The sequence below is a fragment of the Leuciscus leuciscus genome, assembly GCF_965113295.1.
Source record: "Leuciscus leuciscus genome assembly, chromosome: 11".
NCBI classification, from domain to species: Eukaryota; Metazoa; Chordata; class Actinopteri; order Cypriniformes; family Leuciscidae; genus Leuciscus; species Leuciscus leuciscus.
The window spans coordinates 12781764-12798480 of record NC_138735.1 but is presented as its reverse complement, the minus strand read 5'-3'; the positions used below and the strand labels follow the sequence as shown (position 1 = coordinate 12798480).

At 39.7% G+C, this 16717-nt stretch overlaps 1 protein-coding gene across 1 annotated transcript; it reads right to left on the bottom strand.

The window, feature by feature from the left end:
- Window positions 1-8260: 8260 nt before the first annotated feature.
- Window positions 8261-11391, bottom strand: LOC309509865 (uncharacterized protein). Its single transcript, XM_082184844.1, has 11 exons — window positions 11316-11391; window positions 10879-11111; window positions 10613-10791; window positions 10393-10486; window positions 9946-10289; window positions 9600-9717; window positions 9424-9515; window positions 9197-9311; window positions 8837-9103; window positions 8495-8671; window positions 8261-8346 (listed from the first exon to the last, which is right to left on the bottom strand). The coding sequence occupies exons 5-11, from the start codon at window positions 10075-10077 to the stop codon at window positions 8321-8323; spliced, it is 927 nt and encodes a 308-aa protein (XP_082040970.1). The 5' UTR covers window positions 10078-10289; window positions 10393-10486; window positions 10613-10791; window positions 10879-11111; window positions 11316-11391; the 3' UTR covers window positions 8261-8320.
- Between the last annotated feature and the right edge of the window lie 5326 nt (window positions 11392-16717).

Below are 16717 nucleotides of genomic sequence, written 5' to 3'. Positions count from 1 at the left end.
CATGCACACCGAGTTTGGTGGGGATTGGATGAATTCTCTAGGAGGAGTACTTCGCATTCCACAGCAAGCGTTTTCCAAACAACCCATAATAGCCGACTTCCTGTTGGGCGGAGCTAATAACTTAGTGCGGATAACTTAGTGCGCACTAATAACTTAGTGCGGAAGTTGTTCGGCCCGAAGAGATCTATATGTGTACCGAGTTTCAAATTAATTCATGCAAGTGTGTTTGATCTATGGACCAAGTTTTGTGACCCCGTTCAAGGGGGCGCTGTTGAGCCCCCCTGCCACGCCCGGGTACCAGCTTCAACCCGTCCCTGATGGCAGGGGGTTCCGACTTGTATGTAAAGTTTCAAGAGTTTTTGAGCACGTTAAGGACCCCAAAAGCCCCTGAAACCTTGATTAACAGGAATTTTAAACAAATCTCACTCAAAAGACAAATCCCCCCACCCCTCACACACACAGAGACGCAGAGGCAGGGAGAGAAAATTCTTCAGAAAATCCACATTCAAACCAAAATATCTCTCTTCCTGTTGGTCGGAGATCGTTAATGTAAATTAGAAAGTTGTCCGTCTTGATGAGAACAATACACATACCAAGTTTTGTTGTTGTTGATAAAACTAACCCCCCCACTTATGACTAAAGGTGGCGCTACTGAGCCCCTCACCACGCCCGTTTCTGAAACTTTGCACATGTCTACGGGCTAATAAATGTGATGTGTCTGTCGAGTTTCATCCAATTTCAAGTATGTTAAGAGTCTCAAAAGCATCAAAAAAGAATATTAAAGTTTGAAGCGTTGCCATGGCAACAGTATTAAAGATATCAAAAATCCTTTCACAGGTCTACATCTGCCATGTGTTTACATTATACACATAAACTTTGAAGCAAATTGGGTAAAAATAAGAGGGTGATTTCAAAGCATTTTGAAAGGGACACACTTCCTGCTGCCAGTTGGTGGCGCTATAACTTTGACTCACAATAGTCACATCCATGTGATCGGCCTCTTACAACGAACACACTGTGGAAGTTTCATCAAGATCAGTTAATGTATGCTGAAGTTATAATACACTTCCTGTGACCCTTTATTCGCCATAAATTCGTTTCCTCGCCACAGCCAAACCGTTCGAGATATCAAAAATCCCCTGGCAATTTTTCATCCTCAATGTCTTGACTTCATGCACACCGAGTTTGGAGGCAATTGGATCAATTCTCTAGGAGGAGTACATCAAATTCCTGAGCATGCGTTTCCAAACAACCCATAATAGCCGACTTCCTGTTGGGCTGGCGTAAAAAGTAAAAGTAGGAAAGTTGTTCGGCCCGATGAGATCTATATATGTACCGAGTTTCATATTATTACATGCAAGCGTGTCTGATTTATGGACCAAGTTTTCGGACCCCGTTCAAGGGGGCGCTGTTGAGCCCCCCTGCCACGCCCGGGTACCAGCTTCAGCCCGGCCCTGATGGCCGCGGGTTCTGACCCGTGTGCAAAGTTTCAAGAGTTTTCGAGCACGTTAAGGGTCTCAAAAGTGCCCGAAAGGTTGACAGAAAAATAAGAATAAGAAGAAATATAGCTGCGAGCAGCGATTGCGGGCCCAAGCCGGTGGCACCGCCACCCTGGTGCCTTTAGTTACACTAAAGGCACCGGGGTGGCGGTGTCACCAGCTTGGGCCCTCCATCGCTGCTCGCAGCTATATATATATATATATATATATATAATAAAGACGGGAAATTTTACTTGTCTTACCTTATTCTGATTTTATGATACACTCAAAAGCACGTTAAGGGTCTCAAAAGTGCCCGAAAGGTTGACAGAAAAATAAGAATAATAATAAATAATCCTACCGAAAACAATAGGGCCTTCGCCCTTTCAGGGCTTGGGCCCTAATAATAATAATAATAAAATATATAAATATAGCTGCGAGCAGCGATTGCGGGCCCAAGCCGGTGGCACCGCCACCCTGGTGCCTTTAGTTACACTAAAGGCACCGGGGTGGCGGTGTCACCGGCTTGGGCCCTCCATCGCTGCTCGCAGCTATATTTATATATATATATATATATATATATATATATATGTGTATATATATGTGTATATATATATATATATATATATATATATATATATATATATATATATATATATATATATATTTATATATGTGTGTGTATATATATATATATATATATATATATATATATATACTGTATATATATATATATATATATATATATATATATATACATATATAAATGTAACAATACATATATATATATATATTCATTCCTACTTCCATAGGAATTCATTGAAAACGCTCGCTCTGCTCCGCACCATTATCAATGTCTGTGTGGACGATCATATTTTACTTTCGTTTTTAAGTTAGCGATTCAAAAGCCCCCAGCGGTGTCACACGTTGATTAACCGGTGGGGAAATATTCTCACCGTCACAAACCTAGTATATTTTCATATAGATACAATAGGCCTACCTGATTTTGAACACAAGAGGGCAGTATAGCACTATGAATTACATAATTTATTTTTTGGACTAAAAAAACATTCTGGATGTTTTTAAACTTAAACAATTATTAAATATATATATATAAAAAAAAAAGAATAAAATGGCTTTAGTTCTGATATTTGTATAATTTTATATAGAAATACATGGTGTAAAATTACATTTTTAGAAGATAGGAGGTTTTTAGTGTTTCCTTTTTTGACATTACTTTAATCCCTCGCCATAGCAAAACCGTTTGAGATATTTATTATTCGTTTACAATTTAGCATCTTTAATGTATTTTCATCATGTTGAAAAAGTTTTGTGGGAATAAAATAAACCACTTAAGAGGACTGGGTAAAAATTCAGAGGCTGATTTTGCAAAGAAATCCACATTCAAACCAAAATATCTGACTTCCTGTTGGTCTGAGCTAATGACTGTAAATTAGAAAGTTGTCCGGCTTGATGAGACCAATATACGTACTGATTTTTATAACTGTGGGTAAAACTAACCCCCCCACTTTTGTCAAAAGCATTTTGAAAGTGACACACTTCCTGCTACCAGTTGGTGGCGCTATAACTTTGACTCACAATAGTTACATCCATCTGATCGGCCTCTTACAACGACCACACTGCTGAAGTTTAATCAAGATCAGTTAATGTATGCAGAAGTTATAACACACTTCCTGTTTCCATTATTCGCCATCAATTCGTGTCCTCGCCACGGCCAAACCGTTCGAGATATCAAAAATCTGTCCGCAATTTAGCATCCTCAATGTCTTGACTTCATGCTGACTGAGTTTGGAGGCGAATGGATGAATTCCCTAGGAGGAGTACATTAAATTCCACAGCATGCGTTTCCAAACAACCCATAATAGCCGACTTCCTGTTGGGCTGGCGTAAAAAGTAAAAGTACGAAAGTTGTTCGGCCCGATGAGATCTATATGTGTACCGAGTTTCATATTATTACATGCAAGCGTGTCTGATTTATGGACCAAGTTTTCGGACCCCGTTCAAGGGGGCGCTGTCGAGCCCCCCTGCCACGCCCGGGTACCAGCTTCAGCCCGGCCCTGATGGCCGCGGGTTCTGACCCGTGTGCGAAGTTTCAAGAGTTTTCGAGCACGTTAAGGGTCTCAAAAGTGCCCGAAAGGTTGACAGAAAAATAAGAATAAGAAGAATAATAATAAATAATTCTACCGAAAACAATAGGGCCTTCGCCCTTTCAGGGCTTGGGCCCTAAATATAGCTGCGAGCAGCGATTACGGGCCCAAGCCGGTGTCACCGCCACCCCGGTGCCTTTAGTTACCTAAAGGCACCGGGGTGGCGGTGCCGCCGGCTTTGGCCCTTCATCGCTGCTCGCAGCTATATTTATATATATATATATATATATATATATATATATATACACACGTACACATGTACACATATAAATAATGGATATATATATATATAAGGGACAAGACACAGAGAATTTTAGTTGCCTGACCTGATTAGAACAAAAAAAAAAAAAAAGATAACTAGGGAATCACTAAATCGGGAGAATTATTTTGATTATATGATACACTCAAATAATTCCACAACAAATCCTTTAAATGTAATGATATTCAAAACGGAACAAGAATAGAAAAATAACTATAAACAAGCAAAAAAAATATATAATAATAATAATAAATTCAAGCAATCCATGACATGACATGATTTATTTATATTTTGGACTAAAACATTCTGGCTGTTTTTAAACTCAAACATAATTCTTAAATAAATTTTTTTTTAAAAATTGGGTTTAGTTCTGATATTTGTATAATTTTATAGAGAAATAAATGGTGTATAATTACACTTTTAGAAGATATGAGGCTTTTAGTGTTTCCTTTTTTAAAAATTACTTTAATCCTTCACTATAGCAAAACCGTTTGAGATTTTATTTTTATATTTTATTAAGGCTATACTGAACAGGCTGCGATGTCAGTGTGTGTGTGTGTGTGTGTGTGTGTGTGTGTGTGTGTGTGTGTGTGTGTGTGTGTGTGTGTGGCGCGGGCGCGATTGAACAGTAGACACGTAAAACATACTCCCTAATTTTAAAATGAAAGTAAAAAGCTCACGGCTAAACATGCATTCATAACGGTGCGCATCCACAGCGAGGAACGAACAGAATAGAGCGTACGTTTTTTTTAGTTCATTCGTATTTCCATAGGAATTCATTGAAATCGCTCGCTCTCAAACTGTGACATTGATTTCATACAACAGGTTAATAAACAGTTAAAATTAAGTCACTTACATTTTAGATGCAATATTGCCTGTTTTTGTTCTGTTTCAGCAGCGAAAATAGTTAAACAAAGATCACAGCAGAACGCATCTCACAGGAACGTGTTTTCTCATAACTGAATGATTCAGCATTTTGAACGAATCGGTTGACTCAAAGATTGAATGATCAATCCATAAACATCTGTCTTAATCATGAACGACTCATTCGAACGAATCGTTTGAACGAAAGAATCAATGACTCGCTCATTAAGACGGTCACTTGGCGACAACTAATGGCGGTTTAGTGTTGTTTAAAAGCATCATTCTTTCCAACGTGTGTGTGATTTGTGTGTGACCATTATCAATGTCGGAAATACCGGTGGGAAAATATCCTCAGACACATAATAAATGTATATTTAAATACAATATTGGCCTACCTTTCTGAAACTTTGCACATGTCTACTGGATAATAAATGTGATGTGTCTGTTGAGTTTCATCCAATTTCAAGCATGATAAGAGTCTCAAAAGCATCTGAAAAGAATATTAAAGTTTGATGCGTTGCCACGGCAACAGTATCTAAGATATCAACAATCCTTTAACAGGTCTACATCTGATGTGTGTTTACATTATACACATAAAGTTTGAAGCAAATTGGGTAAAAATAAGAGGGTGATTTCAAAGCATTTTGAAAGTGACACACTTCCTGCTGCCAGTTGGTGGCGCTATAACTTTGACTCACAATAGTCACATCAATGTGATCGGCCTCTGACCACGAACACACTGCTGAAGTTTCATCAAGATCAGTCAATATATGCAGAAGTTATAACACACTTCCTGTTTCTCTTTTCTCGCCATAAATTCGTTTCCTCGCCACGGCCAAACCGTTTGAGATATCAAAAATCCGTCCGCAATTTAGCATCTTCAATGTCTTGACTTCATACACACCGAGTTTGGAGGGGACCGGGTGAATACTCTAGGAAAAGTACTTCACATTCCACAGCATGCGTTTTCCAAACAACCCATAATAGCCGACTTCCTGTTGGGTTGGCGTAAAATTTAGAGCACGAAAGATGTTCGGTCTGATGAGATCTATATGTGTACCGAGTTTGATGTTAATTCATGCAAGCGTGTTTGATCTATGGACCAAGTTTTCGAACCCCGTTCCAGGGGGCGCTGTCGAGCCCCCCTGCCACGCCCGGCTACCAGCTTCAGCCTGGCCCTGATGGCCGTCGGTTCTGACCTGTGTGCAAAGTTTCAAGAGTTTTCGAGCACGTTTAGGGACCCAAAAGCCCCAAAAACCTTGAAAAACAAATGAAAAAGTAAATCTCACTGAACAGACAAATCACCCCCACCCCTCACACACACAGAGACAGAGAGAGAGAGAGAAAATTCTCCAAAAAATCACATTCAAACAAAAATATCTGACTTCCTGTTGCTTTTAGCTAATGAGTGTAAATTAGAAAGTTGTCCGGCTCGATGAGAACAATATACGTAGCGAGTTTTGTGACTCTTTGTAAAACTAAGCCCCCATTTTTTACTAAAGGTGGCGCTACTGAGCCATTCCACCACGCCCGTTTCTGAAACTTTGCACATGTCTACTGGATAATAAATGTGATGTGTCTGTTGAGTTTCATGCATTTTCAAGTATGTGAAGAGTCTCAAAAGCATCCGAAAAGAATATTAAAGTTTGATGCGTTGCCACGGCAACATTATTAAAGATATCAATAATCCTTTCACAGGTCTACATCTGCCGTGTGTTTACATTATACACATAAAGTTTGAAGCAAATCGGGTAAAAATAAGAGGGTGATTTCAAAGCATTTTGAAAGTGACACACTTCCTGCTGCCAGTTGGTGGCGCTATAACTTTGACTCACAATAGTCACATCCATGTGATCGGCCTCTTACAACGAACACACTGCTGAAGTTTAATCAAGATCAGTTAATGTATGCAGAAGTTATAACACACTTCCTGTTTCCATTATTCGCCATAAATTCGTTTCCTCGCCACGGCCAAACCGTTCGAGATATAAAAAATCCGTCCGCAATTTAGCATCCTCAATGTCTTGACTTCATGCTGACCGAGTTTGGAGCCGATTGGATGAATTCCCTAGGAGGAGTACATTAAATTCCACAGCATGCGTTTCCAAACAACCCATAATAGCCGACTTCCTGTTGGGCTGGCGTAAAACTTAGAGCACGAAAGTTGTTCGGCCCGATGAGATCTATATCTGTTCCGAGTTTCATATTATTACATGCAAGTGTGTTTGATTTATGGACAAGTGTTCGGATTCCGTTCCAGGGGGCGCTGTTGAGCCCCCCTGCCACGCCCGGGTACCAGCTTCAGCCCGGCCCTAATGGCCGCAGGTTCTGACCTGTGTGCAAAGTTTCATGAGTTTTTGAGCACGTTAAAGGCCCCAAAAGCCCCCGAACCCTTGAACAACAATAATAATAATAATAATAATAATAATAATAATCCTAACGAAAACAATAGGGCCTTCGCCCCTTCAGGGCTTGGGCCCTAATAATAATAATAATCCTAACGAAAACAATAGGGCCTTCGCCCCTTCAGGGCTTGGGCCCTAATAATCCTACCGGAAACAATAGGGCCTTCGCCCTTTCAGGGCTTGGGCCCTAATAATCCTACCGAAAACAATAGGGCCTTCGCCCTTTCAGGGCTTGGGCCCTAATAATAATAAATAATCCTACCGGAAACAATAGGGCCTTCGCCCTTTCAGGGCTTGGGCCCTAATAATCCTACCGAAAACAATAGGGCCTTCGCCCTTTCAGGGCTTGGGCCCAAATAATCCTACCGAAAACAATAGGGCCTTCGCCCTTTCAGGGCTTGGGCCCTAATAAATAATCCTACCGGAAACAATAGGGCCTTCGCCCTTTCAGGGCTTGGGCCCTAATAATCCTACCGAAAACAATAGGGCCTTCGCCCTTTCAGGGCTTGGGCCCTAATAATAAATAATCCTACCGGAAACAATAGGGCCTTCGCCCTTTCAGGGCTTGGGCCCTAATAAATAATTCTACCGAAAACAATAGGGCCTTCGCCCTTTCAGGGCTTGGGCCCTAATAAATAATCCTACCGGAAACAATAGTGCCTTCGCCCTTTCAGGGCTTGGGCCCTAATAATCCTACCGAAAACAATAGGGCCTTCGCCCTTTCAGGGCTTGGGCCCTAATAATAAATAATCCTACCGAAAACAATAGGGCCTTCGCCCTTTCAGGGCTTGGGCCCTAATAAATACAGTAACAAATGGATTGCTCATGGTTAGTTCATGTTAGTTAATACATTAACTAATGTAACTAATGAACCTTATTGTAAAGTGTTACCGTTATATTTATATGGTGATAAAAAGCAGATGTTATTACATGCTTTATATTCATAGTTAAGGTCATTGTCCAGAATTACAGCCCATCATCAGATATTTCGTAGTCACTGTCGTACTCATCAGCTGAATCACTGTACAAGAAGTTGATGTCCTCTGCTCCAGACAAAACTTGCAGGTAACAGTCTCTTGCTTGCACCTTCATTTTTCTGATTTGATTCCGCTTTCTGAGGATGATGTTCTGCAGACCTTTCAAACCCTATTCACTTAGGCCACATTGCGAATCTTAAAAGAGGAACACAAGATTATAAGACCAGCCTTAGAAAATGTATAAACAGTCATCATTGTTGTGTATATTTATTAGGGCTGCCCCCTAATAGTAATCTTTGGTCGGGGCAACCCTATGTTTATGTAATTTATTACAAATACATACTTTTCATTGTCTCACTGGAAAACAAGCAGGACAGCTCTCTGAGGGTATCGGAACGTGTTGAAAGAGATTTCCAATGGTGGTCCATCTCTGCAACAAGAATCTTCTGCTCCTCCTCAAGTCTCCTTACTGACATGATGATGTCAAACGCCCTTCTCTTTGTCCTTAGATCGACAGAGTCTGGAATGCATTTATGATAAATAAATAAATAATTTGTATTAAACATCAACCTTAAAAGAAACTCTGAAATTGTATGGGGTTACAGAATGAGATTTAAAGAATTGCGGGTTATGTGTCATTATGTATCAGATTTGTCAGAAGCAGTCAACAGACGAGTGTACATACCACTGTGTGGAAGCTGCCATGGCCAAGCGGTCTCACCAGACAGAATGGTTTCCAGGCAAAGAGTTTCTGTGATTGGAACCATTCTGTTGTATTTCTCCACAACAGATGTCAGATGTCCCTTCTCCTCCCTGATCTTGCGGCGGATTCTGGCACGACCTTTGTTGCCATCGGCATCTTTATAGAGATGCTGGGAACGTCTCTTGATACTGGCTACCAGCACCTCAATTCTGCTGGCCAAGGCATCATTTGTAGTTGTTGTTGTTGATGCTGAGAATAAATAGGTGTGGTTTGCTCTTTACAATACCAGTAACAATTACAATTATTTGTGACTAAATGTATTACAAGTAATAATTTCCTCACCGTCAGCCCAATCCTTTACATCATTCACCCAGTCTTCCAATTGGCTCGCTGTCACTGTCAATTGGGCTTTCATGGACTCTAGGTTTTGTAACTGGCTTTGCAGAGATTTAGTGGTCTACAATAACAAACAATAGTAAGAAACAAGAACCAAATGTTCAATGCACAGCTTCATACACTGCTAACATGCAATACTGAACATCTAAAATTAATTCTACTGATGTCATTACCTTTTGATATCGGCGGGTCAGTGAGATAGCCAAATTGTTGAACTTTTGCTGATTCCAGCGCATGGCCATGAGAGTCAGCATGTCTGTGCGTCCTGCAAACACAGAAAATATGATGTTACCATATCCCCCTACTTATTTTGTAAGGATGTAACTAGTGCAGTATGTGGTCATCTTACCTGCTTTTGACATATGCTTTGTGGTTACTGCAATCCTAGAAAGGAAGGCATTGCACTGTTCCACCTCCTCCCCTAGAGTTAAACCAGCACCGTCCTGATAAGCCCCACTCCATTTCACCTGGTTAAGAATAAAATGAAAATGTCCATGAGCAAGACACCTAACCCCAGCTGCTCCCGACGAGCTGGATGGCGCCTTGCATGGCTGACACCGCCGTCGGTGTATGAATGAGTGAATGAATGGGTGAATGTGAGGCAATATGTACAGCACTTTGGTGGCCATGGGTCTGTTAAAGCGCTATATAAATGCAGTCCATTTACCATTTATCACATAGCAACATTTCCTTACCTCGCATTTAAAATCATGGGCTTTGGCATGAAATACCGAAAGAAATGGCTTCATGTTAAGAAGGTGCTGGAGCTCTGGACAGCTTTTTGCAACTCTTTGGAGGTAAGGCCAATATTTGCAGGTCACATCCATACAAAAAAAAGTGATTTGCCTACTGGCCAGCTTTTCTTGCAGGTACAGGGGATAGGCAAAAATTTCCCCCCATACACATTTAAGGCAGAGAGCAGGACTCCGTGCCGACACACCGCAAGCTCCAATCCCTCCTCGTCTACCTTGCTGGCAGATCTTTGGGAGGTCTCTCTGGCTGCTGACCACTCCCCTCCACAAACACCTCTTCCACTGACCTACAATATGGAAAATGGTTGATGAAAATAAGACTCTCCTAAACAAACTCTTCAGAAAGAGGTTATTATAGTCCTGTAGTCTAATTATCATCTAGAATTTTACATGTTTGGTTGTGTTGTGAATGTGGTCCACAAATCTTTTCACGTCTTCGTCCTTGGCTATGAAGACGCCTTCAAAGATGGCCTGTTCCTCAGATCTAAAAAACAACAAAAAACAACAATTGATGATTGACAACAATTTATGATAACTTATAATCTGAGATTACTTGGTTCACAGCTATGTTTTCTTATTAATACAAACACTGTGATACAGTTTGGTGTACCTAGCAGCATTCTTGAAACGGTAATGCTTGCGGTTTCCATCAACTGAAACTGCAAGCATATCTGGGGTGCATGCAGGACAGTTGAAGGGCTCTTCCTTGCATATATTGTCCACCTCAAATCGCACAGCCTCCCACTCAAAAAAACTTTTCTGAAAACTGTCTGCTGAGATCTTGCCAGTCTATTAAAAGTAAGGAAACTAACAGCTATTAATGTACAAAAAACAAAACAAAAAAAAAACTGCAGGATAGATAAATTAAATACTCACACGACCAAAGCGGACAGTTCGCTGATTCAGCATTCTTAGAAATGCTTGGCAGGACAGTCCTGGTGCCGCCATCTTCATTTCTTCAAATGAAAAAAAGACATCTGTGGCATAAACTGTGGCAAATTGAAGGGTTGCAGGCCAGTAGTCACTTCGGTTTAGGTCAGCGACTCCAGCAGTCCAAGTGGCTTGGCATGCCTCACAAATTAACTCTGGCATGCTTAGATCATGTCGTCCTGGAAATATCAAAAACACATCCACTGTAATGTAAACCTTAGCTGATTAATCAGGGTTTGGGTTCTTTGTACAATTTATACATTACTTTGAATACTTCACATATATATTTTTCAGTTTTATATCTATGTCAAACGTGTATGGATAGATATTTATTTTTAAGATGCTTCTCAAACAGGACAAAATAAAGTTCTTCACATTCTTACCATTCATTGTGACCACAGCAACAATCTTTCCTGGACTAACCCTCAATGACTCAGGTGAACAACCACAGAATTTATCAGGCATCTCCACAGGTACAAGCCGGACTGAAAACACAGAGTATCCACATACATTCAAGATAAAACAATAAGAGACAAAAAGGCATAATTTAAATAGTAAAGCTTATGAGCTTAACTATTCTAAGAATGAGATATATGTTGTTGATACACAAACCAGAACTTACCACAGTGGGAAAGAGCCTTATCCACCACGAAAGTTGTTGGAGGCAATGGCTGGAAGAATCCAGCAGTCATGGCATCTCTGTTGTGGAGGAGATTTTAAAATAGAAACACTTATTTACATTCTAACCCATATATATATATATATATATATATATACACACACACACACACACACACACACACACACACAGATACAAGGGCTAATGGAAACACTATGAAGTACACACCAACAGTCTCTGGAGTAAAGGCCACTTCACAGTTAGTGTCAGGAGCAATGAAGGGAGGATCAGTCTTACGAATGTGATCAGCTGTAGAGGATAAAAACAACACAAATCAACATTTATAACATTCAAATTTCCAACTTGTCCCAAGGCCTGGTTAGTTACCAGCCTAAATTGGTGCAAGGTCACTGTTTAAAGGTACAATATGTAAGAATTTTGCATTAAAATATCCAAAAATCTCAAGGCCAGTGTTATATATTTTGTTAAGTTTAAGGATGGCTGAAGCGAAACAGTCGTTCCGAAGCTTTGCGAGATCCCGAAGCGCAGATGTGTCGAAACACTGATCCGAAGCGTGATTCGAAACACCCATGTCACGTGACTATGACCAAACGAAGCCTCGAAGTGTTTCACTAGTGTTTCATCAGGTGTGGTCTGCCGAATCAGCGTTTGATTGACACGGTCGGGAACAGACCACACAATCGCACATCTGTATAAAAGTTAAATAAACGCATTTTGACCTCGTGGGTTTTTGTGAGAGGTGTTTGATTTTGAGATAGCGGATTTTTGGTGATATAGTGACATATAGCGATTTGATTAGTTATAGGCAATTTAGACTTACATTTAAATTTACACAACACATTGACTGATAGGCTAGAGACAGACAGAGTATACATATAGTGACACATTAATAGATACATAGATATAAATATATATAGACAGCTAGATTAATAGATAGATACATATATAGATAGATTACAGATACATATATAAATACATATATTATAGATCGATACATATATAGATACATAGATTATAGATACATATCTAGATACATAGATCGATTTGGATAGATAGATAAAATGGAGGCTCCCCAGAAGAGATGCCGTACATCAGTGGTGTGGGAGCATTTCCATTTAGAAACCCCAAATAAAGTGAGATGTGTGTATTGTGATCGGCAGCTAGCCTACTGCAACAATACATCATCCATGATGCGCCATTTGACAAGCAACAAGTGTCCCTTGTGAGAGGATTTTTTCAAAGGCTGGAGAAATTATCTGTAAAAAAAGAAGTAGGCTAAGTCCTTCCACAGCAGATAAATTAATATTTTTGAATAAAAATCTCTAAAAAAGTGAGACATTGTGGCTTGATTTCTTTTATTAATATTCATTTTTCATGACCAAAATAACATTATGCACAGTGAGGAGCCTATAGGTTACAAGCTTCACATATTAGAACATTATAATAATAAAAAAACAACACATTTTTTTAATGGCTCGTCAAGGTTGTTTCAGATCAACACCTGCAAGTGACCACTAGGTGTCACCGTTGAGACAGGTGTCGGATTGATTCGAACTGTTTCATTGGTTCACGAGGCCTCGATTTTGCCATCACTAGTTAAGTTGATTACTTACAATATCCCAAATGTTTCCAACTATTTTTAAATCGTGAGAAAATTGCGATTTTAACCAAGGAAACGGGGCGTTAGAGCAGGGGAGATCTGGGAGTCGCCAGTCAATTGCGTCATATCCGCGTTACCCTCGGATTCCGCTCGTACTGCGTGGAGTCCTGGACAAATGCGGAAGTTGTAGTTGTAGCGTCTATCAAGCAACGTTAGCTTGTTTCATGCAGCTGGTTCTGTCGACAAAGCATGCTTCATTTTATATTTTCCAAATGTAGCATTCGGTAATAGTTATGTTTATGTAAGGAAAGTATTATTGCTTTAGATTTGTGTTTAACGTTAGTTTATTGACATTGTTTAGCTGGTGTTTATGGCAATGTAAATAAATATAGCATGTGTTATACATAAAGATTAATCAGTATGTGTGAGTACAACTACAATATACATGTGGGTACAATGTACAAATGATGTGGGCATATTCGAATGTACTTTTACAATTGTTTAGAACACGTAAAACTGCGCAGCGTTATCACAACAATGAAATCGACATACAGTAACATCTATGATAACCAATATAGTATTAAACCTTACTTTTCTTGCAGTTAATTCATTTTAATGAAATAAAAGTGTGATGAGGTTCAAGAGTCATGAAGGAAGAAGACAGGGATCGGCGTGACTGGGACTTTATTAAAATAAAACAAAAAAACAAAAGTCGCGCACAACGCACTGTGGCAACCGCGACGGCACAAAACAGTTCAAAAATGAGAGCTCGGATCCACCGGTTTTCTTCCTCTGCGTCCAATTTTCTCTCCAGTCTCTGATTCCAGCACGGTCTCTCCACGCCAATAATACTGCAATAAGACACAGGTGTTTGTCATTTGCACTTGACCTACTTACGTCCCGCTCGTCTCGTTTCTCTCTCTCCCGTTACAGACCGCGCTGAGCCACGCCCCCCTCGCCACAAAAAGCATGTCATTAAACGCAACATTTATAAAAATAGAACTTTACCTCATCCATGAACATGATTTTTCGATTCCCGTCTGACTGATTTACATCCACGGTGGAATTTAAAACGACAGTTCCCATCATTCCACGCTCCACATCATCATCAAGCTACGCCGTTGTTGTTGTTTGGAATGTAGCGCCCTCTAGCGGCAAACAAAAATCTTGCATATTGTACCTTTAACATATAGCTAGAGAGAAATACTAGTACACTTTTTATTTCCCAAACCCTAACAGAGACAGTCCAATTACTGTCGGTTATATGCATACAAGGTGTCGCTAGATGATGACAGCAAATAGGAATGCTTTTATACTGTAGAAGCAAGCTGGCTGGCCATTGACAACACACTTGTCAATGCAAGCTAGCTCATTTGACATCATAACCATATGACAAGATTTTCTGACAATGTCAATAAAGCCCACAATAAAACTAATTTTTATGCGCTAACTTGCTAGTTTATACTGCTTTACACAAATATGTAATATTAGCCTTAATCTGTCTCTTTCACTTATTCCAAGACTAGATATTCCACTCTCCATTCCACCCTCGGCTCAGGTGTCTTCACTGGTGCTGCTGCCTCCTCTTCTTGCAGCTCACCAAGAAGGTCATCAAGACTTTGGAGCTCATCCTTCAGTTCTTGGTCATCAACCAGGTTATCCAAGATCATGAGTTGTTCTTGGATTTCTGAATCACTCTTGGACATTGTGATGGACAGAAACACAAACAGACAGAAAGACTCACAACGAAGAGATGGACAGATAAAACAAATATAGATGTAAACAGAGAGAGAGAGAGAGAGAGAGAGAGAGAGAGAGAGAGAGAGAGAGAGAGAGAGAGAGAGAGAGAGAGAGAGAGAGATAGCTACAGCTACAGAGAGACTGATAAGTACAGGTTAACAAGACGGACGTGGCTCTTAAAAGTGCCTTTGTTTGTGTGTGTGTGTGTGTGTGTGTGTGTGTGTGTGTGTGTGTGTGTGTGTGTGTGTGTGTGTGTGTGTGTGTGTGTGTGTGTATGTGGTGTGGGGTTAGAATAAAACGAAATTGAAGCTGCCAAAATTGAAGGACCTAAAGGAAAAAACAACAACAGATTTCAACATTTTACACCAGTATTCTCTTCATTGGTGTTGCCAGAATGGGATAGTGATATTGATTTTATACAGTTCAATAAACAAGAAGTTAATATTGTTAATTACATTTTAGACCAAAAAAATGAATAATGTAAGTTTTGCTCTATTTCGCCCAAAAAAGCCAAAGCCACAGCAGAACTTTTAAATGTATACACATGAATCAGTCAATAAGTTATGACAGCATTACTTATTACATTAATTATACACATTAATTGTTTTACTTTAAACAATTACTGGGCTGTAAAACAAACCAATCTGGCAACACCGTTCTTCATCTGAACATTTATAATGTTGGATAATAGTTGTGGGCCAATGTAATACTGGAAATCTTACATTCCCCTATAATTGTACCTTGCATGATTATATGCGACAAAAATTAACTTTCAGTATTTGATTAGCTAACTTTGCTAGCCTGCACATGTGGTGTAGCAAGCTGATATGTTTTAATAATGTCTTCATTATCATTTACCGTCATACGAAAAAATTGCCACTTTACACGTCTAAAGGTTCTAAACAAAACTTATTGTCCTGATTCAAAAGTTTTTGATGTGTACATTTAAGAATAGTATCCATCTCTATTAATTAACTCTTCTACTTACAGAGTGGAAAATCGCAATGGACCTTGGGATCGCCCCATACAGTGACGTCAGCGTTATTAATTAAGAGGATTTAATAAATAAATAAATAAACAAAACTTTGATTAATTGAACACAATCGTAGCGTATTATATATATATATATATATATATATATATATATATATATATATATATATATATATATATATATTAACATCAACAAACCTCCGATAAAAATACGTTATCCAGCATGCTCTAGTTAAAGCAGTCACTTAACGTTACCTATGACAATAAAACGCTTAAATGCTTACTTGAACGCGCCATGGAGTGTTGTTAAACTCACCTCTGAATGCCGTTTTACCTGCAGTTGAGCGTTGTTTTGGTTAAACTCACCTCTGAATGCCGTTATACCTGCGTTGTTAAACTCACCGCTGAATGCTGTTGCTCACCATGTGCGTTGTTAAACTCACCGCTGAATACTGTTGCTCACCACAATGAGCGTTGTTAAACTCACCGCTGAATGCTGTTGCTCACTATGTGCGTTGTTAAACTCACCGCTGAATGCTGTTGCTCACCACAATGAGCGTTGTTAAACTCACCGCTGAATGCGGTTGCACACCATGTGCGTTGTTAAACTCACCGCTGAATGCAGTTGCCTATGAACGCGCTAAATCTTTGCGCAGAGGGCACTTTGATATCAGATTGCGAGAGGTTTTAAACATCAAAAACCAGTTGGAGGGCCAGATAAAGATGATCTGGGGGCTGCCATTCGACTAGCCCTGGCATAGATCATTTATTGTAGACTTTCCTTTTAATTTTGTATTTATTGTAGTCTCGAC

Excerpts from the sequence above, each read along its gene's own strand:
- LOC309509865 (XM_082184844.1), bottom strand. The coding sequence starts at position 10,077 with ATGGATGTGACCTGCAAATATTGGCCTTACCTCCAAAGAGTTGCAAAA. Across the intron at positions 9,516-9,599 it reads AAAGCATATGTCAAAAGCAG|GACGCACAGACATGCTGACT; the intron begins GTAAGATGACCA and ends CTGTGTTTGCAG. Across the intron at positions 8,347-8,494 it reads TTCCAGTGAGACAATGAAAA|ATTCGCAATGTGGCCTAAGT; the intron begins GTATGTATTTGT and ends TCCTCTTTTAAG.